Source organism: Choloepus didactylus, chromosome 6, assembly GCF_015220235.1.
Source record: "Choloepus didactylus isolate mChoDid1 chromosome 6, mChoDid1.pri, whole genome shotgun sequence".
Lineage (NCBI taxonomy): Eukaryota > Metazoa > Chordata > Mammalia > Pilosa > Megalonychidae > Choloepus > Choloepus didactylus.
In genome coordinates, this window is record NC_051312.1 from 71,437,850 (window position 1) to 71,464,656 (window position 26,807).

General features: G+C 40.2%; 2 protein-coding genes across 7 annotated transcripts in view; both read left to right on the top strand.

Annotated features, from left to right (window-relative positions):
* IRAG1 (inositol 1,4,5-triphosphate receptor associated 1) overlaps positions 1 to 7,559 on the top strand; it is a 137,925-nt gene extending 130,366 nt beyond the window's left edge. For all 6 annotated transcript variants that reach the window (XM_037840052.1, XM_037840054.1, XM_037840053.1 and 3 more), the window contains one exon: positions 3,937 to 7,559. In XM_037840052.1, coding sequence (XP_037695980.1) covers positions 3,937 to 4,180 — 244 coding nt within the window. In that variant the 3' untranslated portion in view covers positions 4,181 to 7,559. The remainder of the gene's footprint in view (positions 1 to 3,936) is intronic.
* A 5,938-nt stretch (positions 7,560 to 13,497) lies between these two features.
* LYVE1 (lymphatic vessel endothelial hyaluronan receptor 1) lies at positions 13,498 to 26,506 on the top strand. Its single transcript, XM_037840867.1, has 6 exons — positions 13,498 to 13,848; positions 17,331 to 17,502; positions 17,619 to 17,758; positions 23,564 to 23,860; positions 24,484 to 24,562; positions 25,118 to 26,506. Exons 1-6 carry the CDS (start codon positions 13,764 to 13,766, stop codon positions 25,302 to 25,304), a joined length of 960 nt encoding a protein of 319 aa, XP_037696795.1. The 5' UTR covers positions 13,498 to 13,763; the 3' UTR covers positions 25,305 to 26,506.
* The last annotated feature ends 301 nt before the right edge of the window (positions 26,507 to 26,807 follow it).

Sequence of the window (26,807 nt, forward strand, 5' to 3'; positions counted from 1 at the left end):
GGATGAGCAGTCTCAGCCACACTGGTCAAACCCATTGTTCAAGGGAAGAACAGTCTAGGAGAGCTGGGAAAATGTTTCACTTTTGACACCATCTCCCCTAATAAAAGAACCTCCGATATTTAACAATGAAAGCACAATCTCTACTTCAAACAGTTGAGCGTTATTCTTCTTAGGTCTTCTCTCCCTCTTGGGGGTCCTCTGCTCTTACTTTTTAGACCACCAACCTACCTCTTCCTCCTCGTTAATCCCAAGTCTGGACAAGAGCCTTCCTTTGGCTCCCCTGAATATAGCTGAGACAGGATAGATTATCTAACACTTCCAAACACTGAGAAAGAACATAAGACAAATAAACAGAGTACACAGAGTATAAACAGGCTGGTTTACAAAGCACAGGGCTCAAATCCTTATCTAGCCAATGTGATCTCAGGCGATTGCTGGCTTTCCTCCCATTTCACAAAACCCCAGGGGAAGCAAGGCTTTGCCTAGGTCACTCTCTGCCCAGCTCCTGGTCATCAGCTCATGGCAATGGCCACCCTTAGCATCCATCACCGAAGAATGTCCTGTAAGTCATGCTCATCATGAGAGATCTCATTCTGCCTCCCAACATTTGCTGCCTCTTGGATCTGTCTTTTGATTTTAAGAATTTGCCTGTACCTCAGCTGGATGCAAGGCATGAGCACAGCACTCAGGGGAGTCTGCATCCTTCAGCACGCGGGAGTGTAGCTTCATGTTTCAGACACGGCAGTGTCGCATCATCTTCTCCATAGGAGTATGACATTGTTATCATATAAACTGCACACTCAGAGTTGTAAGGGTCCCTTCCTCCCTGTGACTCAAGCTCATAATGGGCCCAAAAGCTTTTGTCTTCAATGCTAGGCAATCCTCATCCATTCCCGAGTCCCTTAGACACAGTTGCCTGCAGGCATCTGCATTCAAACATGATTCCCCCATGAAAGTGTGGCACCTCACTAACAAGCAAAATCTGAAGTTTTTAACAGTTCCATATCCTACTTGAGTGCCCTTTAAAAACATTAGGCTAACTCCAGCAACTGATCCCTTATTCAAGAGATTCAGCATCAAACACCCAAAGCTTTTTGTCTGAATCTCTTCCCTGTTATCATAATATGTATAATAATATAAGCTGTTTTAAGCATTACTTTCTGGTGGACCACTTTAAATGAACTTTAGGTGATCCCAATATCTTAATCATATAAGGACAGAGAACATAGTCTTCTGACATTTATTTAAGATATTGAACAAGTGGGACACATAAGGTGCAACAGAATACTTTTTGTCTTTTTTCTCATTGCCTTTTCAAGCCTGCTTTATGAGGTTAGGTTGATATTTAGGCAAGTTCTTTTACTTTTCCAATAACTCTCAGAAAACTATGGTGCTCTGTTCAGTTTAAGTTTCAAGAGTAACTTTATTTCAGTAATTAAAAAGGCCAATTCCCTGAAATGGTCAAAACTTGGAATGCCTTAAAAATTTCAAGCTTCTCCCTTCCCCCAGCTCTGGTTTGTTCCAGGAAGGAAGCCTGTAGTGGGAACAGGGAACATCGTTGGCTTTTTTCTCCAAATCCCCATTTGCACTTCTACCTCTCCATCCCCAGCTTTGTTAATTCAGTGTCTGACCTCTCAAGGGTCAATGCTGGGAAAGAGAATTGAGGTTAAGGGGTAGGGAAGGTCATACTTGATTGCCATCACTGTGAGCTGGCTCCAGAGCTTGGCAGCTTTAGTATGGTGCTGTTCAGGACCTTCAGAGATAACCACTTCCCCTGTCCCCCAAACACATACACACATTCATAGCACTGCTGGGGATTTCTCAACTGCATCTCTTCTAGTTAGACACTTAAAATTCCTCTTTCAGTCCTTAGGTTGTTGGGTCTATACACTCAGCTGTTCTACTGAGGTCTCTTCAGCTTCTAGATATCTCTCTCAGGCGGGATCTAAGATATTCCATGCCAACTTGCCTTCATCTGGCTACATCCAGTCAAGGTAGAATATGTGCCTTTGTCCCACTATTGGTGGGAGTACAGTTTTCCCACTCATGACCTCCTCCTATAATGCTACACAGCACTTCAGCAAGATTCTTGCCCTTCAGATTTCTCAGGTGTGAAATCTCATAAGTCCACTGTGTCACTCAAAATGCAACACAGCAAGCTCTCCAAGAAGTGTCTCTGAAACCCCTCTTCCTAGGCCCAGGTAAGGGGAAACAACCCCAACTCCATATGAGGGACTGGTAAAACTCAAAACAACCAATGTTTATTTCTGAAGGAAGTCTATTTCTAATCTAATTCTTTTCAGCCTCTTTTATAGGCTAGAAATGGGTGATCAGCTAAGGGTCACAAAACCAGATCGCGACCTCCTCTTTTGCAATCCCACTTAAGAGATTTAGCATCTTATTTTGGAATGTGGAAATACACACCAAAAGAAAGACTCCATTTTAGCATCCAATTATATCTGTATAGAAGCTAAAGAATCTAAATTAGGCCTGAAAGAAAGCAAGCTTCCATTTCCAAGCTCTCCCCTCCCAACAAGTGTGCAAAAAGCCAATGATATTCACCTCAGCTAATGTGCTCACTGTTTTTGCATTGCTTGGTTGTTTCTGAAATGATCACCAGAGTTCCTACACGGAAAAGAAATGGATCAAGGCTCCCTGCGGCCTTAGCATTGAGGCAGGCATTCCTGAGCATCTGGTTTCTTTCTGAGGAGGTTATTTGTTGGGTCTTTGGATCCATAGTGATGCATCCCTTTTCCACTAACTCTGACTTTGAGCTCTCTACTGCTCAGCAAATGGCCTACATGTTGCAATGTCTGTGTGAACCTTGGGACCTTCAGAAAGCCCTGTGTCACTTTGACCACCTTTTCCATTTGGTAATTCTCAGTATTCTCATTTTTCATATGATTTTTTTTTAAAGACATCTGGGCTTACAAAGAAGAGGACATTTTAGCTTAATGAAGGTATCCATTGATTTTTCCAAAGACCTCTAAGAACGGACTCCTCAAAATGGGCCATCTGGCCAAATATCTTTTCATAAGCCACAAAGAGAGAGGAAAAGTTGAAAAACAGATGGGAAGGAAGCAAGAGGAGAAAGGAGAGTGAAGGAGGTCAAAAACAGAGGGAGAGAAAGGCAAAAAGGAAGGAGAAAGCAAAAATAGGGAAAAAAGAGAGTGGAGAGAGTAAAGGAGGAGACAGAGGACAAGGGAAAAATTGGGGATTGAAGATTCGTGGGGTTGAAAAAATATCTTGAATAAGCCACTCAGAGGCTGCTGGAGGCTATCAGTCCTCTGGTTGCCCCTGGGGAGCTGGGGTGTTACATGAACTCTTGAGATTGATCTGATTCCTTGTCATTTCCCCCTGGATATCAAGCATCTTCTTAGTGTTCAGCATGGTCCTTCTACTCTGAATGCAGTCAGGTGTGGAACTGAAAACAACAAATTGTGCATCTGAGCACAGAGGCAGGGGAAAGGTTAGAAACTGGAACTAGGCGTTTATACATTTAAGTGGAGAAAGATGCTGGTCCTCTCTGGATGCTTGGGAGTGTGTGTCAGCCAGTCTTGTTTCCGGGCCTAGCACAGTGCTCAGGAGACTGCAGCTGTCAATAACTATCCCATGAATAGATGAGGTCATGTGTGAATGGATAAAGGAATGATCAAGCAAACATGTAAGTAGAGTACTCTAGATGAGTAGCTGCCAATATCAAGGCTATGGTCTGGTGGCATCAAAATCACATGGGATAATTTTTTAACTACAAATTCTTATTTAGCAGGCTTGGGGCATTTTGAATAATTGCCAGCAAGGATTCTATGCTCAGATGAGTTTGGAAACCACTACTCTAGACAGCTTAGAATGTATCCCCAAACAGAGAATTATGTGGGTCTTGGCATGTGTGTGCCCAATATACTAAACCCTCCACCTATTTTTTTCATTTGGCAGTAAACTTGAAGGATTGATTCATTTCTTACAAGTCATGTTTCCCAAACTGTGTCAGCACTGGCAAGTAATCTGGATGATGGCTGCAGCGGTGCTGGTCTTGACTGTTGTGCTGGGACTCTACAATTCCTATAACTCTTGTGTGGAGCAGGCTGATGGGCCTTTCGGAAGAGCCACTTGCTCAGCAGCCCAGAGGGATGCCTGGTGGAGCTCAGGACTCCAGCATGAGCAGCCTACAGAACAGTAGGAAGCCTGATACCTAGCGAGGGCCCTGCTTCAGGACCCTCAGCCTACCACTCTTTCCCCAAGTATAATATGTCAGGCCCAGGAGTGGGCATGTTGCCACCAGTTCCATCAGGGGTGAAGAGGGGTTCGTGAAGTCCATGAAGTACCTCTCTGTGAGCTATTCATACACAGTAAGTGATTTCTTGGAGGATCAACAATACTGCCTGGGAAAGCCTCCAATGGACAGAGACGTCACCTTCACCAAGGAACTCTAACTGATGGCTGGGAAGAATTAAAACACTTTCACTGAGGGGGACAGTAAGACACTCACACTCCCCTTTTCTCTTCATTGCACTTGGTCATCAGGAAGAATTGTGCTTAAAGGCCAACCCAGACCCTAAGAATCTGACCTGGAATTTGGAGTTGCAAAGTGAATATCTTCCCATTTCCCATCTCATTTGCCCTGACTATCCTTCAGCCTCCCCTTTTTTCCCTTTGGAATTGGGGTTTCTTTTTACAGAGGTAGGGAGGGTTTCTTATAAACATGCATAGGTTGGATTTAGCTCAGTGCTTGAAATGAAATGGGAAGATGTGAATTTATATGCAACTGTGTACACACACAGCACACACACACACACACAACATACATGTGCATGAAGCTAACAACCCTCAAGCATGTGCTCTGGTTGTGTGCTCTGGATAAAGAAAATGCTCATCAAGCCAACCCACAGATTGTCACTGGGTGTGCAGCTGTCTCCAGGCACCTGTTCAATGTGTTTTCCACATGGACTTAAGATGTTTGAAAAGTGCTGAAAACTCATGCCTTCAATGGCGAACTTGCTAGTCTCCATTTCAAATGCTAACTCAAAGCCACTGTACAGCACAGATTAGTCATTTGTTCTCTCCCTTAGAGAACAGTTAACTCACCTCTCATGAATGAGTAGAAATGATGTATTCTCAGCTTCAGTCTCTTACTCTGTGTATGTGCCTACACATAGTGTGCATTTGCGCCTTAGTGCTTTGGGTCAAACAGGATTTCCAACCCAAGAATATGTTTCAGAGCATTCCCAGTTTTTAGCATAAAACTGAGGGCACACATCCAATCTCCAGTTTGGCCTCTCTCCACCTGTATCACCACTGCCTTCATTCAGCTCTCCTCAGTTTTGGGAGGAGTGTTGATTTTGTGTGGGTTTTATTGTTGTTTTGCTTTTATTTTTGTTTCGTTGTTGATGTTTGTTTTTGTTGCCAACACTTATGTAGAACTTACTATGGGCAAACATTGCTCTAAGTATTATATAGGTATTAATTAATTTCATCCTCAAGAGAAAGAATAAGCTATGAAGTGGATACTACTCTTCCCATTATTAGATAAGAGACTAAGTCCCCAAAAAGATAAGTAACTTGTGACACACAAGTTAAATCACAGAGCTGGAACTCAAACCCAGGTATTCTGATTCCAGGAACTGTGTGCTCTTAACTCCTACACTAAATTGCTCTTTTCTAATAGTCTCCAAACCAGACGCCTTACATTCCAATCTCACATGTTTCCAATTCATAGCCCACACAACCACAAGAGTGCTCTTCCTAAAGCAAAAATCTCAGAATGCTTAGAACTCCTCAGTGACTCCCCCTCACCTGTAGGATAAGATTCCCTTTCTTTACCTGGCATCAAGGCTTCTCAAGATATGGTCTCTTCCTGCTTTTGTAGCCTCCTGTACTGCTGCCCTACTCCTAGCAGCCCGTCAGCCACTGCAAACCACTTCTGGTTCCTGAACTGGATTGTTTACTCTCACAGCTCTGTCTTCCACTCACTCATTTTTCTTCGGCCATTCTCTTTTTTTTCTGACCACTTCCTGTTCATATTTGAGGACCAAGTGCAAGAATCATCCTCTTCATGTTCCCCCACTATATCCTTAACGTAATAAGTCACATCCTCCTCTGTTTTTCTGGCACCTTTTAAATACCTTCGTTATTGATCCTTGCTACGGTATATCACAATAACTTATTTATGTCTGTCTCCCCTACCATTTTTCCTCAAAGACAAGAACCATGTCTTACTCACCCCTGGGTAAGTGCTAGCATGGTGGCTGATGCTTAGGAGGGTATCATTAAATGTCAGTTGAAAGAACAAGTAGGGATTCAAGATGGTGGAGAATAGCACCAGCACCATTACCACGACCATCTAATGAGAACAGTAACATTTTAATAACCTGAGGTTATTCTAATATTTTTCAGTCTACTCTGTGAGAGAGCAGGAATGAGTCCAGACTTGCAACACCATTTCCAAGTTCAAGGACTGGGATTTATGAAATCACTCCCTTCAGAGAGACCCACCTACTTCAGGCCCAATTTTAAAACATATTTATTTAAGGGGGTCACCCTTTACAGGGCCTAGAAAACCTCTGCCAGAGAAGCCCAAGCCAGGGTTGACCAAGGATGTGCCATTAAGGTAGAGAGAGAGAGAACTGGGCAGGGGGACTTTGGGGACATGGGTGGATGGTTCAACCTGCCTCTTTCAGGGGGACCAGAAATAACTGAAGGAACTTTAGCTCTATGAGGTCCTCAGAGTCAAAGACAGGATGTGAATGGAGCTCCAGAGAGAGTGGCTGGGGGGCAGGACTCTACGCTGGCAATGTCCAATCTCAGCCTTCTTTAAAGAAGGACCAGGCTGAGCTGGCCCATTGTCCACTTGGCCACAAGGTTCCTACTTTTGTCCCCAGTTGAAACAAAAGCCAGGAATGGAGGTGCCAGTGAACTCCTGAACCAGCTGGTCAACAGGAAGGCCTGCAAGAGTACTTCCAAACACAGACTCTCACCAAACTACTCCATTGGTGAGGAAGGGAGGTTGAGGAAAAGAAGGAACATTATCTCCAAAAAGGAACATATCCTTATCTCCAAAAAGGAACATAAGAGTAATCACATTTACAGGGGCATTACTGAAAAAGTACTCACTGGTATTCCTTTTCTGAAAAGCACAGATCAGCTTGAAGCAGATGAAGCTACTGCCAAAGTATTATTGAATTGGAAGGAAACAGGCCCTATATTTCCAATAGTAAAGTTGATCTGAAATAAAAGTCCACCTCAAAATGTGCCTCTGTCATCTGACATTTCTGCTTAGCCCTGGAAGTCTGGATACCTACCTACCTTCAACTGCAGAGTGATGTGTTTGTGTCACTGTTGATGACACCTCCTAAAAGGACCTTCACTTTCTGGCTGCCACAACCCATATGTATTGCTCCCTATATACGGTTAGGCAGAGTAAATGGAGAGGGAGATGTTGGATTTGTGTATCACTAGCTGTCAGTGCCTAATGTTGTTAAGCCTCACATAGGTGTGCCAGCATTGAACTGTAAAGGGTCACATACCTGAATTTGAAAATAAAACCACATTTCCAAACCTTATACAGCAGCCACGTGCCTCCTGATTTCATGGAGCTGAGTCACAATCTTACCTCAATCCCGAATTAGATCCCTTTGGATATTAGCACCTCCCAGAGCAAAGCCAGAAGTCCCCAGCCCTTGGGTCATTATATAATGCGCTACCTTGCAGGGGCTGGATCCATCCCTCTCCTTCTCCCCTTCCCCATTCCTGATCCTAGTTTCCTTGACCTTCCTAGCCTATGATTTTTCAATTAATACTTTTTGCCTTGATAGAGACTTCTGAGTTTTCACTAACCCTATTTTCACAACTAGACTATTTTTCTCAGTCTTTCTTGTGGCTAAGTGCAGTGGAATGTGGACCTTCCAGGTCTGGTTCCATAAAAAACCTCCCCCCCCACAATACTTCACACTCTCTTTATTCCCTTTCTGCCTCCCAAATTAAGATCTAGTTGAACACTCTGAGGTCAGAAGATGGCAGAACTACTAAGTGGAAGCTGGGTCTTTGTGTACTCACAACCTTGAAGTGTAACATGAGCAAGAAATAAAATTTTAGTGACTTAAGTCACTCAAATTTGGGGATGTTTGTTATAGCAGTTGACTTTCCCTGAATAATGCATATATTTGAACCAAAAGTGGGGTGTTTCAATAACAAAATTCTAAAACATGGGACACTGGCTTAGCAGTGAAGTGGCAGGAACCAAGAAACCTGATATTAGGGGCTGGTAAGTTGGTGACCCATGTTGTGAATAAAACAAAAATATTTGGTAAGGTTTTAACCTATGAAAACTTGAAAGCAGACTATAGCTCTAGGAGAGATGGTTGGAGAGAATCAGGGTGTTGGTTGGGAGTATGTAAAGATCTATTGGCTGCCTTTGGCAAGATATTACAATGAAAAGAAGCATTCAGGAAAGAATCAGCTATTTGGAAAGAGAAGTGAAAGAGAATAGTGTTGAGAAATTTGAATCATTGAAGGGATGGAACACCTGGTTGCTTCTAAACCCCAAATAGTAAGACTAAAAAGAGCTCGAGTGGAAAAAAAATCTCAGTTGAACAAATCAACTCAGCCCTATGGACAAAGACCAGATTAAGTAGTGGCCCTTCCATCTGTGGTTTCAGATGAATTCAGTGTAAACTTCTTTACACTGAAAGAGAGAGAGGATGGGGCTGAGAAAGGAAAGAAATCTTGAGAATTATGACTGGGAAATAATTGTGTTTGATTATCGACACATGGAATCAAATGGAAGCAAATAGATCAAAAGAACAGTAATCTACTAAGTTTGTGAGGGAATTGTATTTACAAAGAAACCACGAGCCAGGTCTAAAACCTCCTTGACTATTCAAATTAAAAAACAACTTTTGAGACCCTAAGCTTACACGAGCAGGAAGCAGACTGCAAATGCTCTGCTACCCCCAAGTAGGGGATACTGCTAATGCCTGCTCTAAACATTGCCAAGGAGGATGATATACAACAAAGAACCTCCCTGGAGGAAGCCAAAGACCACAGAGAAGAATGGATTTGGGAGTTTTTCCCAAAAAGTAGAATCAAGGTCTAATCAAGAGTAGGTGATTTTGGTAAGCAAAATTTCTGAAGTGGCCCCCAAAAGATGCCCCACCACAATCCCTGAAACCCTTGAATATGATATCACTCCAGCTATTATATGTTCCTGTACAACTGGCCTTAAGATATAGAGATAATCCTGGATTATCCAGGAGAGCCCAATATAATCACATGAATCCTTAAAAGCAGAGTGATTTCTCTGGCTAATTGTAGGTATAGAAGTCAGAGAGAATCAAAGTGTGAGAAGGACTCAGCATTTCATTGCCACTTTGAAGATGGAGGGGACAATGTGAGAGAATGCAGGCAGCCAGTAGGAGCAGAGAATGGACCCTGCTGATAGTCAGCAAGTAAATGGGGACCTCAGTCCTACAACCATAAGGAAATGAATTCTGCCAACAACCTAAATGAACTTGAAAGTGGATTCATGCCCAGGGCCTCCAGAAAAGAGCCCAGCCTAGCTGATACTTTGATTTCAGTCTTGTGAGACCCAGAACAAAGAATTTAACTAAGCCCACCTGGATTTCTGACCGACAAAACTATAATAAGTGATATAATAAATGAGTGTTGTTTCAAGCTGCTAAGTCTGTGGTAATTTGCTATACAGCAATGGAAAGTTGGTAACAGCGGACTTTATAATGTCCATTAATTGGTATTCCAGATTTGCTATGGGCCACTGACTGTTGTCTCCCATTCTTCCCCTTTACAAATGAAAGTCTTTATTGAAGTTACCCAGATCCTGCTTCACCATTGCATTTGGGGGGCAGTGTATAACTTCTTAGTTTATAGGTCACAAGACCATAAGGTGTCACAGCTGGACCTGATAGGGAAGACTGAGCATAGTTCAGAAATCATGGACTTTGAGCCATATGGGATGTTTGATTGTCTCCCTTGGGAACAAGAGTGACTGTATTATGTGTGTGAGAGAAACAGTGAACCCTATAGAGGGTGATCAGAGGGTGAACAGTGGCAGAGACTGTTTTGTGTTCACCAACTCCTTTTTTCTTTTCCTAGATTACATTTCCCAGACTCCTTTGCAGTTGGGTGGGACCATGTGACAAAATTTTGGCCAATGGAATATGGGTGGAGGTGATACAGCCATTTACAGGACTGTGCCTTAAAACAATTCCCAGCATAATTCTCCACACTCTCTCTCTCATTTCTTGACTGCTGGCTCAATGTAGAAGATCTTGGGGAGGACCCTGAAGTACTGGAAAATGGTAGAGCCACACAATGAAAGGAACCCCAATCTCTGAATATCTGTGTGATGTGGATATTCTCCACCCACCCATAAACACCACCCCACCACCACAACTGTCAGCCATTAGACTGTGACATGAGAGAAATAAATTTTAATTTGTTAAGCCATTGAGATTTGGGATTGTTTGTTACAGTAATTAGCTCATACTGACTACTAACACATTTGCTTGCCTACATATTTTAGAAAACAATTAATCCCTGTAATATTAGCTACCATAGAATTATATGCTACAAATTATTTTTTAAATTCATATAATCCAACTCCTTTACTTGACAAACGATAAAACTTAGCCCCAGAGAAATTAAGTGACTTGCTTAAGGTCACACATGTAACTAAATTAATGAGAACTTAAACTAAAATTTAGAAATTACCCTCAGTCCACTACTCTGGATCGTACCATATTTCCTTCATGCCACATTTAAAAATTTCTACTCTTTAAATTTTTATCGGCATTCATACAATTAAACATCACTTTCATTCTTGTTTTCCATACCCAGGGAAAAGAAGAATGACCTGGTTATCCTATTTTCCTGCTCTCCTTTGAAACTTGATTTCTGTTGCCTTCATTTTCTTTAACTTTTCAAATTTCTCTTCTAATTCTACAATTTCTTCTTTAATTATGGGTTCTCCTTGATTACAGCCTGAACTGTTATTTTAGAAGTGAACAGTGCTGCTGATTATTTTTTCTATATCCTGAAACACTGTTTCTACAAATGGTGAAGAGAGATTATTTTCTTTATAGCTCTCCTTTTAGCTGTCGGAAAGAGGCTCTTTTCAGAAACTTCTCTTGAGTAAGAGGCCTAGAAGCTAAGACAAAGTACATTCTCCCTTGATCAGAGGGGCAGTAAGTTCATCTCAAGCATTTTCAATCACATTCCAATGGTGGTTTAAGTCCTCTCGATAGAGATACCAAAATAATAATAAAAAAAAAAGTTACCCTTTCCAGAAACTCATTATTTAGCACTAGCACAATCATACAGACTCCCTTTATCCAATAATTCCCCTTCTAGGAATTTGTTTCCAAGATTTAGGTAATTCTCATTTCTCATAAGCTATTTCTCCCCTCCAAAGTCTTGCCTTCCATGACTCATTCTTTCCCTTCCTGTCTTCGTTCCTTCTTTCTTTTTGTATTAATTTAACAAATGTTAGCTCTCTTTCAGGCAGGGTGCTAGGCATTAAGGATAATGATGAAAAGGACGTGATTCCTGCATTCCCATCTACCTGGTTCTGTGGAGCTAGAGTCACACATGTTTCTGAGGTGCCAGCAGGCTCAGGGCTTGTGCTACCCAATAATGGAGTCTATTTTGGAGATAGTTAAGGGCCATTTGCCTGGTTTCTTAGAAGTTCCCTGTGTTTGTGCAGAGCAGATTCTCTTTTCATTATTAGTATTTCCCTCACAGATATCTAACTTTATGGCCAATATATTTGAGTGGAAAAGAACTGGTTACCCATACACTATTCCTATAGAAGACACATGTTTTGGAGAAAACTCATAAACCATTCCTCAAGGCATTACTCTCAGGCCAGAACTCCATAATTATCATGGAGTACAAACCACTGAAAATCCAGATGGGAAAATATAGAACACACTCTTCTCAAATACAATACACCTATAACTCACATTCATCAAGCCAGAAAGGAAAAGTCTAAATTGAATATTTTTGTTCTACCAGAACATAAGCACCAAGAGAACATTATCATGTAAATGACTCCTGTGGTGATTACTTATTTTAAAGTAAAAGATCTTTTTGTAAAGTGACTACTTGCTCCCCTACTTACGTTTATAGATCTGCATTTTTATAGGTGTCAACTTTCTTTGACAAAGGAATCACCTATAGTAGTGTAGAAATTTAAAAACTGAAAAAGAAGTTCCAAAGGGAGGCATGAAGTTTCTGTCCTTGGTATTTAAATGGACAATTTCTTGCATGAGACTCAGCATCATTCCCCCACAGATCACAAGCCTATGTATCTACAGGGAAAAAAAACACTGATTGTGGGAATGAAAGACGCACAATCCATACTCAATCTCCTTTAGAGACACAGCTATCCGAAGGAATATGTGTGAATGGGCTTGATGTGGTATGCCGGTTTGAAACTGTTATGGACCCCAGAAGAGCCATGATCTTTTAATCCAATCTTGTTGGGTAGAACCTTTTGATTGAGTGTTTCCATGGAGATGTGACTCACCCAACTGTGGGTGAGATCTTTGATTAGATCTTTTGCATGGATGTGGACCCTGCCTATTCAAGGTGGGTCTTGATTAGATCACTAGAGTCCTTTAAGAGATCTCACATTGATAAGGAGCTCAGAGAAGCTGACAGAGATATTTGGAGAGAAGCTGAGAGAGACATTTTGGACATGCTAAGGTAAGAGATGAAGACCGGAGTTTTCCCCAGACAAGCTATGAGAGGACTCCCAGATGCTTAGAAAGAAATGCCCCAGGAGAACCAAGCAGAGAGCTGAGAGAAGCTAAGAGAGACAGAAGCCCAGAGACATTTTGAAGAAAGCGACTTTGAAACACAACCTGAGAGCAAAGGACCAGCAGACATCAGCCACTTGCCTTCCCAGGTGACAGATATGTTCTGGATACCATTGGCCTTCCTTCAGTGAAGGTATCCTCTTGTTGATGCCTTAGTTGGGACACTTTTATCACCTTAGAACTGTAAATTGGTAACTTAAATCCCCTTTATAATTATTTCACAATAAGGAAATAAATGAAACTATAGTACTGTAACTCATAATATTTTTGGAAATTTCCTATATAACTACTTGTAAATCATACTTTGAAAGATATTACCTTTTTGCATATATGTTATATTTCACAATAAGGAAATAACTGAAACTATGGAACTGTAACCCATAACATTCTTTGAAATTTGCTAACTACTTGTTATATTGTATTTGGAAAGTTAAATTGTATTTGGAAAAAATGTATTGTTATATTCTACAATAAAACTGTTTTAATTAAAAAAAAAAAAAAAAGCCAATACATTTCTGGTATTTTGCCTAACGGTAGCATTAGAAAACCGGAGTGGTGTGAGAACTGAGCTGGTGGGGGAAAAGGGCGGTGGCAGGCCAATAGGAATTGGGAAAACCTTCAGCAGTTCATACTGTGCTATCTGCCTTCCTCATTTGTGTGTTTTCTGAGTCAGCATTAGCTAAATTTTCCAGAAAACCATCCAGAAAGTACAGCCTGGGCGTTCAGGGGATGTCGTTAATTTCCCTCAGTGACCTTGACAAGTCAGAAGCTTGAAAGCGGGGAAATCCGGATGTCTCACTTATGAAGTGGAGCAGTGGAGGCTGTAGCATATTTCCAGAAGTCTCCATCAAGGCTGCTGATTGAGTGTCTGCCTCCGTTACTGCCAGTGGCCATCTGAGGTGCTTCCCTGGCTCTGAAGTGGTTGGCACAATGTCCAAGTGCTTCAGTCTGGTTCTGCTTCTTGCCTCCATCTGGACCACAAGGCTCCTGGTCCAAGGCGCTCTCCATTTAGAAGGTAGGTCTCTTACTAGATTTCCTCCATGAGACAAGGCAAGATCTTGTAAACTGTGTTAAGCCTACTGAGCTCTTGACTATGGATGGATTGCTGGGAGTGGGGGACCCTTGATTTCAACACAAGACCTGATTGTAGTGTCGCGTTGCCATAAATGTTTTTACCATATTCTCTACGTCACAACAAGAGTTACATTTACCTTCAAATCATCTTGACTTCTGTTTTTAGTTATGGAATATTTTTTAATGAGAATATTTTCAAACAAAATTATGATGAGAAATACTTTATTTTTGGAAGTATTTCACTGAAGAAGCAAACTATGATTGTAAGAAATTTAAAGCAATTACTAAGCCTGGGGAAAATGGGGTAAGTGTCTATAAATATTGGCCTTTTTATATTTTTGGAGGTGTCAGCATGATTATTTCCATTTCAATTTTACTATATTATAAATGGAATACAATGTTTTTAATATGCAATAAGGAACAAATTAACTGAAAAAAAAATCTGTGAAAATAAAATTAGCCAAGTTTCCCTGCTGAAAGAATGACTTAGTGATTATATGATTTGTGGGCTTTTGTGGAACCTGTATGGAAACCTCATTCTGCAGTGTAGGCAAAAGTTGTAGCCACAAACCACTCACTACAGCTCTGGGCAAATGGAAATCTGAGTACTTTAAAAGGAAAATGCTATGTTCCTATGCTGAAAGATGCCCTGAGATATAAAATATGTCAGAACTATTGTTATTTTAATTTATAAGGGAGGTTACAGTTAGATGATTGATTTGTGTTCAAATGTCAGAACTGTTACTCTCAAAAAAGTTCAGTCCTCTTAGAAATCCCTCTTGGTAAACTACATACTTTTCCCCCCAATGGGCCATTTCTCAAACTGTTTAGGGAATGTTCTTTGCAAATGACTCCATCATACTCTCTGTACCATCCTCAATGATGGAAAAATTTCCTAAAGAAATTAAATTTTTGGAACATTGAAAGTTCTTCAGAACTATGATTGGGGAATAGGGTGGCCAACGAAGGTGAGTGGATGGGGATGGGAACTAATATTTTTGAGGGTCTACTATGAAGACAGAGTTAGGTGTATATCTCAACATATCTATAATAATTATATATTGATTGTTATATATTAGTATATTATATATTAACTTAAACAATATATATAATTTTATTTAATCCCCTCAACAAGACATTGTATAGGTAAAGAGATAGGCTCAGAGAGGCCAAGTGATCTGCCCAATGTCGTGCAAGCAGTAAATAATAAAGCTTGGATTTGAATTAGGTCAATCTGATTCCTAAACATATACTATTTCCACTATGTCTGCTGTTTCTTAAGAAATCTTATTGCAGGGGTTAATGGAATGCCCTTTGATTCTAGCTCCCTATTGTATTTCACCCTTAATGAAATAGGAAAGCATAAAAATGACTAATATATGTTAACTTCCTACTCTGGACCTCGCATCTATGAGGTACAAAAGTCCAATGAGGAAGACATAACCATACCCAATCTACAGATGGGAATGCTGACTTGCCCAAGGTCCCATAGTTAGTTAATGTAGAAGCAATATTCAAAACTAGGTCCATTCTCCTAGAATAGGTCTATTATTATTCTAAATAACAATACTTAGAGTAAAACCTGAGGTGTGATGAGAGAATGGCAAGACCCCTTATTGGTGTAATTAATAAACTTTCTCTCCAGGCAATTTCCAAAGAATCAAAAGAAGTTTGAGCAATGACAAGGTCACTGGGCTAACTGAGCCAAATTCCCAAACAAGCAATGTGTTCAGAGAGTTCAACTCTAGGTGTGTGTGTGTGTGTGTGTGTCTGCATGTGCACACATACACTTGTGTTCATCTTCTCTCCATGGCACAGCGAGAGGCAGAACAGTCTCGTAGTTAAATACCGTGGTTTTAGAATCAGGCTTAATTGGATTTGTGCCTTCAATCTGCCACCTAGTAGCTCTCTATGTTTAAACTTGGGACTGCTTCTTACTCTCCCTGATCCTGTTTTCTGTTATAGAAGATGGTCTGGTATAGAGTAACAACAGATGATAGGTGTTGGCATTAACAGTATTAGTATCAATATCTGTATTGTAAAGGTTTTAGTATTGGTGCATACAGTCATAAGAGGTTGCTGTCACCCCAGTCACAAACACTCATATTGGGTGTGTTGGCGCTCTGTTCTCTTTTGGTGAGAACAGAGTCTGGAAGCAAACAAGACCATCTACAAATACTCCTTCCTCCTTCCCCCTGCTCTAGAGTCTAGCATAGTCTGGAGGACTTAGAAATGCTCCTTCCCATGCTGTCAGGAAGAAATTTCCTTTAAATACCAACCTAGAAAGTCATCCAAGCATATGATTGAGCATCCAATGCACAGAACCCTGTATAAGCAATTACTTGGGATATCGAAATGTTCTTTCATGGACTGTCATGGATGAAGACCAATAGAATTAATGTACTTGGATGCAATGCAACTTGGCAATTTCATTCAGGTCTGTAAATCCCAGAACTCATAGGGTAGGGATCAACAGAAATCCCAAATCCATTAGGTTTTGAGTAAATATATTATTCACATCTGAAATGTTCAACTGCCTTAGCTGCTCAAAAAGATAAGTCATTGGGAGACTAAAACCAAAATGCTTTGAAGATAACACAATGGCAATATGTTATCTGTGGTTTATTGAGCACCGACCACATGGCAGACACTATGCTAAGCATTTTTATTGGAATTAAAGCATTTGACTCTCATCACCCTGAGGTAGATGCTGTTATTCTCTTGGTTTCCTTATAAATAAGGAAAATGAGGCTCAAAGATGAAATAACGAGCCTAAGGTCATAGAACTAGCAAGTGACAGAGGCTGCATTCAAGTCCAGACTTGACTCTAAAACTCTGCTACTCTTCAATCAGTTTCTCTGCCACAGGTACAAGTCAGCACAAGGTTTACTGCCCATCTCCTCCAGGAACTTCTAAGTAAGCTTGCCCCCCAGTGGTCAGAGAAGAGCTGGACCCGAGAGAGCTCACATTCTGCTATATGAAGTGCAACATTTTCAGCCTGTTTCAGATCAAGTGGTGCGCCAGCCCACAGTGGTTTGGAGTGTTGCTAACTGTTATATTAATCAGAGCCCTGAATTCTATCTTTCTCAGACTCTCCAGAAGGCTTGCACAACTGCACCACCTAGACCCCACCCAAGGCACTAGTATCCAAAGCCCCGACATGATAAATAAGGTACCTGAATGCAGTGAGATAGGATGAACTGCAATCTCGTGAGATTTACACCTTGGATCAGAGCAAGCGCCCATCTCACTCAGCAGGCTGTCCTTCTGGGAAATGCCTGGCCTGTGCCCTGTTGTTTCTGTACCCCAATCTCAGCCATACAAACCTCACTGTTGCATCACAACATTAATGCTTTACTAGGAAGGAGAGTCTGAGGGCTGGGAAAAAGCAGCAACCTGAGGATCTATATGATTCCTTTGCAGATATTTCCATCTTGGGGCCATGCAGAATTGTGGGGATCACCCTTGTGGGCAAAAAGACAGACAAACAACTGGATTTCACAGATGCCAAGGAGGCCTGTAGGCTGCTGGGACTAACTTTGGCCAGCAAAGCCCAAGTTGAAGCAGCATGGAGGTCTGGTTTTGAGACTTGCAGGTGAGAAACAGCTGAATCCACTAATTCTGCTGGAGCTCGTCTGACTGTGTTGCCATTCAGCAATAGAGATGGTGCATTCTAATTTATCCATTCAGCTAATGTGTATTCTGTTACAGCTATGGATGGGTTGAAGACAAGGTCTCTGTTATCCCTCGGATTCTCTCAAACCCCAAGTGTGGGAAGAATGGGATTGGCGTCCTTGTTTGGAGAGCTTCACTTAGCCAAAAGTTCAAGGCGTACTGTTACAACTCATCTGGTGAGTGAGATCCACAGCCTCTCCACTTGGCGTGTTTTCTCTACCTGTCTCTAGTTCTGTGACCTGAGACCTGACTGGGAAGAGTAAATCTGAGTAGCAGCCGAAACAGTCATGGTGTTGGTCATCTAATCTCCCCAAGACTGCCTCTCTGATCAGGCTAGGGGTGGCAGAGAGGGAAAATGTGACTGAAAGGCAACAGAAGGAGAGAGCATTGCAGGAGGCTTAATGCCACCTCCTCTCCCACCCACTCATCCTGTAAGATAAACAGGAAGAAGGGAAGGAAACAAATGTGTATATAATGAATCGAATCCACTATGGACAAAGCAGTGTGCTAGGGAATTTGCTAGTGTTACTGAACCCTGACAACTTCTTTGTGAGGTATACTTTATCATCCCCATTTTGCAGATTAAAAAAAAGAACTTGGCACAGAGGATTTTATATTTGTCTAAGTTCTCATTACTTTAAATGTTCAAATTCAGGTCTAATTCTAAAACCATGCTCTCTCCTCTATCCCTCATTCTTTTACAAGAGAGAAAATTCAGGTGTTACATTTGATATTTTAAAGAACAAGTTCCAATCTCTATCTTATGGAGGAAAAAATTGAAGGAGTAGAGTGGAGGTATATGAGAGAAAGAAAGGGAAAGGAAGAAAGGGGATCTTTATAGGAGAGAAAGGGAGAGAGGGTTCTTTATAGAAGAATGCCAGTTAATAAAATTAGAAGGAAAGATACATCTCGAGAATCACCATTTTGCACCCTCTCCCTTCTTCCCCCATATAATAGCTAATTCCAGCAAGGATCATCAATGGCTGCTTAAAGCACTAAGTAAAAGTTTATTGGTGAGCAGGATATTTGCGTGGTGCCAAAACGTCACCCTATAGATTACTTACTAATTGCAAAAGGAAAACATCTTTACAATTTCATTGGAGAGATCTGCCAGTCACCACCTTAAACAAATGATCAAATTTAACAATGTAGTGAGGTAATCCTGACATGTGTCTTCTGTTGTGATGTGATCCAAGGTACAAAATATAATCTCTAAAGTAGTCTTTACACTTTCTCTGCCCCAAACATGGAATTAGCCATTTCTCCAGGGAGACCTGACTCCTTTCAATGGAGAAGGGTAATTAAAACCAAGATCTGGCTGCAAGTTGTTTTCTTACTACTGACATTTTCATCACTTAGCAGTACTTTTTAATGGACACATTAACTTATGAGTTTATATTGATATTTCTAATGCAAATTTAACAATTCAAGTTTTTTCTTAGTTTACTTTCTATTTGTATCTTTTTTCTGTTATATTAAAAATGTTAGTTCCCAATAAGTAATATTAATACAGTTTCTTATACCACAATACTTTCAAAATTACAAATCCAATGTTATTAGGAATAATAAACCTACTGAGTGAAATTTAAGATTTCTTTGGAGGTCTTTTTGTCCTTAGAAAATATCCCTCTAAGGATGTACAATTAGAGAATTGTGTGCTAAAGGGACCTGAAAAATTCACTATTCTCTGGTGGTTATATTATCATTTTAAAGATCAACAGTCACTATGAACAGTTGATTGTATACCATGGATGATTGTGTGGTATGTGAAGATATTTCAATAAAACTGAATTTAATTTTAAAAAGTCAATAGGTTCACTTGCTTCTTTTTGTGATCAATTTTAGGGTTTAACTTTTCCCCTATTTTTAATTTTTATTTTCAACTAGTTATGACATTTATATGGTTCAAGCGTCAAAAAATATATTTTTAAAACGCATGCTCAGGGAAGTCCCATTTTCATCCCTTCTACTCTACTCCCACCTACTGTTTTCATTCATTTCTGGTTTAAACTTCTGTCTTGCTTCTTACATAAAAATGTGGGGGGTGAGGGTCATACTTCCCTTTCTTACCCCAAACTAGCATACCATTCTCTGCTCTGTACCTGACTTTTTTCACTTAAATCCTAGAAATCCTAGAAATCACTCCATATCAATTAATAGGTATCTTTTTCATTCTTTTTTATGGCAGCATAGTACTCCATTAGATGGCAGTATCATCATTTTTTTCAACCAGCCCTGTTTTGATGGACTTCGGGGTGGTATACAATCTTTTTCTATTATGAGTAATGCCAAAGTGAATAAACTTGAGCATATGCTGTTTCATATTTATGGAGGTGTATTGTCAGGATTGATGCCTAGATGTCCAAAGTGTGTGTGTGTGCACGTGTGTGTTCCCATGTGCCATTTTTGTGAGGAATAGACTTACCGTAAACTCATCCTGATGATAATTCTAAACCTTGCTCTAATTTTCTTTCTTTAATTTTCCTTTTTATTGCTATTTTGAGGTTTGGGATTCATAGTTACCCTAATTCTATCCCAGTCCTAATCCTAAACTTAACACTGATTTCCCTTTTCATTGCTATTATTGTGAAGTTTGGGGGTCAGAGTAATCTTAACCCTGTTCCTAAACGATATTCTAATTGTCTTTCTCATTGCTATCTTTGTAAGGTTTGGGGATCAAAATAACCCTACTCAAATCCTAATTTTATTTTTTATTGCTATCATTGTGAAATTTAGGATCCGACCAAAGTGCTTTTAAAGCTCTGCATGCACCATGCTGTTTGGAGCCTTTGCTTACACTGTTCCCTCTGCCACAACACCCATCCTCTTCATCGCCTGGGTAACTCCTACTCTTCATTCAAATCTCACATGCCTTATCTCTAGGAAGCCATACCCCTACACTTAACTGTTCTCTTGGACTCCAACCACATTCTGTACTTAATATCTATCAGAGCCAAAGGCACATTGTGGAGAAATTACAATTATGGTTTGGAGAGGAAGGAGAGCCAAGCCCTCGGTGAACCCTAGGTGAGATAATGTTGCCCTTGACCAGTTAGGCACCACAGCACGACACTGCTATTGCTCCTTCTCTCCCTGGCCTTCTCAGCCACACATATGAACAGAGAGGCAAAAGAAATTAATTCTTAAAGATTTTACCCATTATTCCCAGACATGATGCTATGTCCTAGACATCTACTATCTCATTAATCCTCATTAATCCAACATATGGATCATTTCTACTTTACGGGTGAAGTAATTGATGCTTAGAGTGTACCTTATCTGTGGTCACAATCTGTAAAAGAGAGAGTCAGGATTTAAATTTTGAGCTAAGTATAGTGTGTCATGCTACTTCCATGTAGCACCTTCCAAGGTGATGACCACACATCAATAATATGCAAGGTCCAGGGTGGGTCCTGTCATCAATATTTTTTTAAAAAAAATCCCCAAATGATTCCAATGTGTAGCAGGACTTGAGAATCACTTTTATCTAGAATATCTCTGTGATCTAACTTTTAGGTTTCTAGATACTTCTGGATTCTCCTATTTGTTGGTAATTGTAATAGCCACCTTCCTCATTCCCAAATTGTTCCCTCACGATCTGATCTCTCTCTCTTTCTCCATCTCTCTCTCTTTCCCTCTCTCTCTCTCTCTCTCTCTCTCTCTCTCTCTCTCTCTCTCTCTCTGTCACCATTTCATCCTCTACAGTATCTACTGATAATTACATTACTCCTCTGCTCCACAGTCTTGGATAACTTCCCATCTAAGAATATGATGTATACCGTGAAGCCTTTTTCATGTAAAAGTGAAACATATATGAGAACTTTGCATGACATTTGGGAGGTTTGTGGACTCCAGTTGAAAATTCTTTCCCCTACTGAATAAATTCCAAATTCCTTAACATTGGCAATCATGAATCTTGATATTCTGGCCCCAGCCTATCTTCCCATCTCCCGTTTGCAGCCTTTCTCATTCCCAGTCACTTATATGTCCTTCCCTCAGCCACAATGTGCTTCTTGTCACCTTTCTAACATACCTACCCATTGAAACTTCTAGATTCTTAGGTCATGATATTCCTATTGGGATATTCTAATTTCTCTTCCATATTAGATGAACTGCTACTCTGTTCCAGTCATACTGGCTTTTTTACTCATCAAACGTGATGAGTTTGTTCTACTTCAGGCTCTTGAACTTTCTGTTCTCTTTACTTGGATTGCTTTTGCCCTAGATCTTCAATGCTGGCTACTTTTCATTATTCAGGTGTCAGCTTAAATATCACTTTCCCAAAGAGAACTTCTCTTATCACCCTATCCAAGGTATCTGTTCCCCATCTCTCATCTCTACTATTTTAATCCTTACCATGGTTAATTTGTTTCTCAACATTTATTATCCTCTGAAATTTCTGGTTTATTTGTTTAGTTTTTTTATTATCTCTATCCTTCCAATAGCATGTAAGCTCCTTGAGAACAGGGACTTTGTCTTGTTTGCACCATGTCCCTAGCACCTAGAACAGTGCTTGTCATAGAATAGATGCTCAATAAGTATTTGTTGAATTAACGCATTAATCCTCTATATTCTGTCCACATGCCTCCTCTGTAGATTCCCAATATTCTCCCCCATCCTTATAGCAAAATACTTCTGTCCTTCTGTAAGTAGGAATCATGCCTTATCTGTCTATTTCAGTTCCCAGCACAGTATATTGTGCTCTGTAGGGTTTCTCCCCATTATGTTCAAAACTGTTCGTTTTCTAAGGGAAGAATTTAGCATGTGCTCAATAATGGGAAATATAGTTAAGAGTTCAGGGCAGAGAAGGTCAAATAGAGGTCTTTTTAAAGCAAAATGGATAGAAAGTATAAAATACTGACAATGCATATGTGCTCAAAATGTTTTATCAGTATCTACGATCTTGATTGGTAATTTTATTTAACCTTCACAAACCAGTCAAGTTAATGGAATAACTTGCTCTTGATAGCTAACATTCCAGCAGACACTACCCACTGTCATAAATTACTAGGGATTTAAAATTGATATAAATTCACATTACAATATATTGCATGGCTCTGCTGTTTACTAGCTATGTGAACTCGGGCAAGTTATCCAATTTCTCTGAACCTCATTTTCCTGCTGTATGAACAGCACTTAGTAAAATTGTTAGATGTCTATTTAAACACCTAGTACCAGGGTTGACTAAGCGTAAGATGCTCAGCAAATGTTAGTTTCCTCTCGGTCGCATACAGCAGATTGGAAAGCAAAACCAGGTCCACTCACTGTTCCCCCCTTTTTTGTTACATTTTTTATGAGCACTGAGGGGTCTGGTTGTAGCAGATCATTGTCCTGAAGTGGGTTCATGTGTATATATTTAGTTTCTTCATCTATTTCTTCCTTCCTTCCATTTTTCCTTCCTTTCTTTATGCATGAAGTATTTATTGGGCATGTCCCATGTGCAGGCACAGTGCATATGGTGTGATGACCAAGGCAGACAGGTTCCTGCTGACAGGAAACTTCCAGTCCAGTGGGGAACAGTGTGATGAGAACCGTGACAAGTATGGGGAAGTACCAGAACAACTCAGGACCAATTTAATCAACATGTCTGCCAATTTAATCAATAGGAAAGAGATGGTGAATCTGAGACCTGAAGTACAAGTAAGAGGTAGTTAAATAAAGAGTGGTCAAAGGTGGATGTAAGAGAAATCATGTCAAAAACTGAAGGAATTTCATTAAGGCTGGAACACTGAGAGAACGAACGATCAGATGAGGCTGGAGATGTCAGCCAGGGCCAGATCACAGAGGGCCTTATCGGCCAGGCAGTAGGGACCGTCACTGAAGGATCCTCAGGGAGGATGTGATATGATTAGATTTGCATTTTTCTGGTCATTCTGGCTGAATGTATAGGGAATGGAAGGGAGTAAGATCGGAATTAAAAAGACCAGTTAGGAGGCTGTTGCAATACTTACTTGTTATTTCATTTTTTCCTCTCCTGACAGATACTTGGATTAACTCATGCTTTCCAGAAATTATCGCCACCAAAGAGCCCATAATCAGCACTGAAATGGAAACATATACAACAGAAATTAATGTCAGTGACAGCACATACTCAGCATCATCCCCTTCTTCCTCTATACCTGCTCTTACTTCTGCTCCTCCTTTGGCCTCCACTCCACGGAGAAGAAAATTAATTTGCATAACAGAAGCTTTTGTGGAAACTAGTACCATTTCTACAGAAACTGAATCACATATTGGAGATCAGGAAGCATTCAAGAAGCAACCTGCTGAGTTTGGAGGTAAAAGCTTTCTGTGTCTATTTATGTTTGTGTATGTTAATGTATAAGGAATGATACATAGAAAACAGCCTGTTTCCACATTGGGCACTAAGGACCTGATAAACAAAAATAAAAGCTTAATGCAAACTCAACTTGCATAAAGCAATAGAACTTGAGAACTTTAAAAAATCTTGATTAAGCTAAAAGCCATGAGTATAAAATAGCCTCACTGTTTAAAACTCAAAGACTTTTAATAATAAATAACTATAATTTTCTGCATGTTAGTATGTAGAATTTCTTTTAAAAATCTATACCTTAAATGCCTACCGCTAGAAAGTTCATTCTCCTGTTTAGAGGGTCTTGCATTTAATTAGCTCCAAACTTTTCATCTCAAGGTCACAGAGAGAAAATAAGCTCCAGCTGTCATGTTATAATTTATAGAACAGATAGGTTAAGGATTCTGCAGGTAAGAAGGAAAGAAGCAGAAGAGGTCCCAGCATCGTAAGTGGTCCCTGTTTGATCCAGAGAAGCTTTTCTCCTGCATTATCTTTTGTCTCCATCATGTGTAAAGATGACTCTTTAAAAGAGTAGTGCACATGAGGTGTAAGTGAAGGACCAACAGGCCATCCCTCTGTTTCCTCTAGGTGTTCCCACGGCTCTCCTAATACTGGCTCTTCTCTTCTTTGCTGCTGCAGCTGGTCTCGCGGTTTGCTACGTCAAAAGGTCGGATTTTGGCACCTTTTGTTCATCAGTCTTGTAATCTTTGTCACAGCCCTATTATGTGTTTTGTCAGGGTTGTTACTGGCATTTTCTTGGTCAAAATGGAGATGCCTGTTCTCTTCCACCATCAATTGTCTCCTGTACCTCATTTCTCCTCCCTACTACCCAGCTTTCCTACTGTGTCAGCACATGCATGTCATCCAAACTTTAGATAAAGGTGATTGGTTATCCTTTGAAAATCAAGAAGAAATAAGAAAACACTGACATTTGGAGAAAAAAAAAGGCGTATGCTTTATTTTACTTTTGATTCTTTGTTTTTTGGTGGAAGGGTTGTCAGGTCAGGCTAAAGTTTGGCCTGTGAACTTCCTGTCTCATCTAAATGAATCCATTAAGGTGGGGGTGTGTTAATGTATTTGAGCATGCATGTGTTAGTGTCAGCCTGAGATAAAGGTACCCAGTGTACTGTGCCAAACATGTGCCATCATAGATGAAGCATCATCCATTGTTATACGTGCTACATGGAAGACTCTCACTTTAACTTTATGTTTATGCCTAAAGGTATGTGCCAGCCTTCCCTTTTACAAACAAGAATCAGCAGAAGGAAATGATTGAAACCAAAACAGTGAGGGAGGAGAAGACCAATGACAGCATCCCTAATGAGGAACCAAAGAAAACTGAGAAAAAGCCAGAAGAGCCCCAAAGTCCACCCAGAACTACAGTGCGATGCCTGGAAGCTGAAGTTTAGATGAGAGAGAAATGAGAGAACACACCTGAGGCCAGTTTCTTTCCTGATGCCTAAGGATCCTGGCCCAGTTGGGAAAACTAAAAGGGCCAAAGAACCAAAGAAGAAAGTCCATCTTTGGTTCCTAACTGGAGTCACCTCAGGACTGCCTTTGGACTATGGAATTCACCAAAGGGAACTTCCTTTTTATTAACCGTAATCCTTTCTGGATCCTATCCTTCTACCTCCAAAGCTTCCCACAGCCTTTCTAGCCTGGCTATGTCCTAATGAAATCCCAGTAGGAGAAAGGAACTTGCCAACTTATGAGGACCTAGAACAGTTAATCAGTACACATTTGTAAACAGTCCTCTAAGTTGGCCAGAAATAGGTGAGTTAAGGGCCGAGAAGCTGTTGAGTCCAAGGCTTTCTCTACTGACTCCAGCCCAGATCCTTTCTTCAGATCTGAAAGAGAAACATTTATAACACCCTGGCATGTTCTTCTGAGCCAGGCAAGAGAAAGAAGGAAGAAAAAGTTTAGCAACTGAAGGCCATGTAGATTCACATGGCTTGAGACCTAATCTCTGTAAAGTCAGAATAAATAGATAAAAAGAACGAGGCCAAGGATACTGACAGCTTGTTGTCAGCAGGGACAATAAACACAGACAGGGTAAAAGAATTCTTTTCTGAATAGTTTGAATTGGAATCACTTCTCTCTCTCTCTCTCTCTCTCTCTCTCCGCTGCTGCTATTTTCTCTAAAAGAAATATTTTTTTACATGAAACAAACAAAAAAAATCTCTCTTAAAAAGCTCTATTTTCATCTGAGTTACAGGAATTATTACTAAGGAAAATTTCTATGTTAAAAGGTAATACAACTTAACAAATGCTTACTAAGTATTTTCTATATGTCAGATAGTGTGCAAGGTATTACATTCTGTAATTGAATGTTGTTCATTGAGAAAAATTGTAGAATGTTTTCTGAAGCTAATTTTTTTCAGTTTTGATATCCCTAGCTTATCCATTTCCCAAACTTTTTTTTTTCTGCTGCGACTAATATATTCATTGTTTTCTCTAATATGGTGACCTCTGTAACCTTAATTTATTATTAACATACCCGAGAAGTGCATTATTACCTCTGCATGCCAAAGTACTTTCTCTATACCATTGGCAAGAGCCTGAGAGGGCAGAAATAAATGTGCTGAAAAAATAAAAGCATTTAGAGATCTTCTTTGTTTTCTTACTTACTTAGATGCATCATACTTTACATACAAAATTGAAGTAAGGCCAAATCATAATCCATTTGTAAAAGTAAGAGGGATGAGTTTGGTTGTTATAATACAAACATATGTAAACCCAACAGTACATATATCACCATGCACAGCTGTTCTTGTCTCGAATGATCTTACTTTGAGCTGGACAAGTACATACACACATAAAACAGTCTTTTACATGGGGTTTCGGGTCCTACATTACAATCTGTTTCAGAGTTTACAAGGAGAGCCAGAGATTCAGGATACCTAATCTGTTCT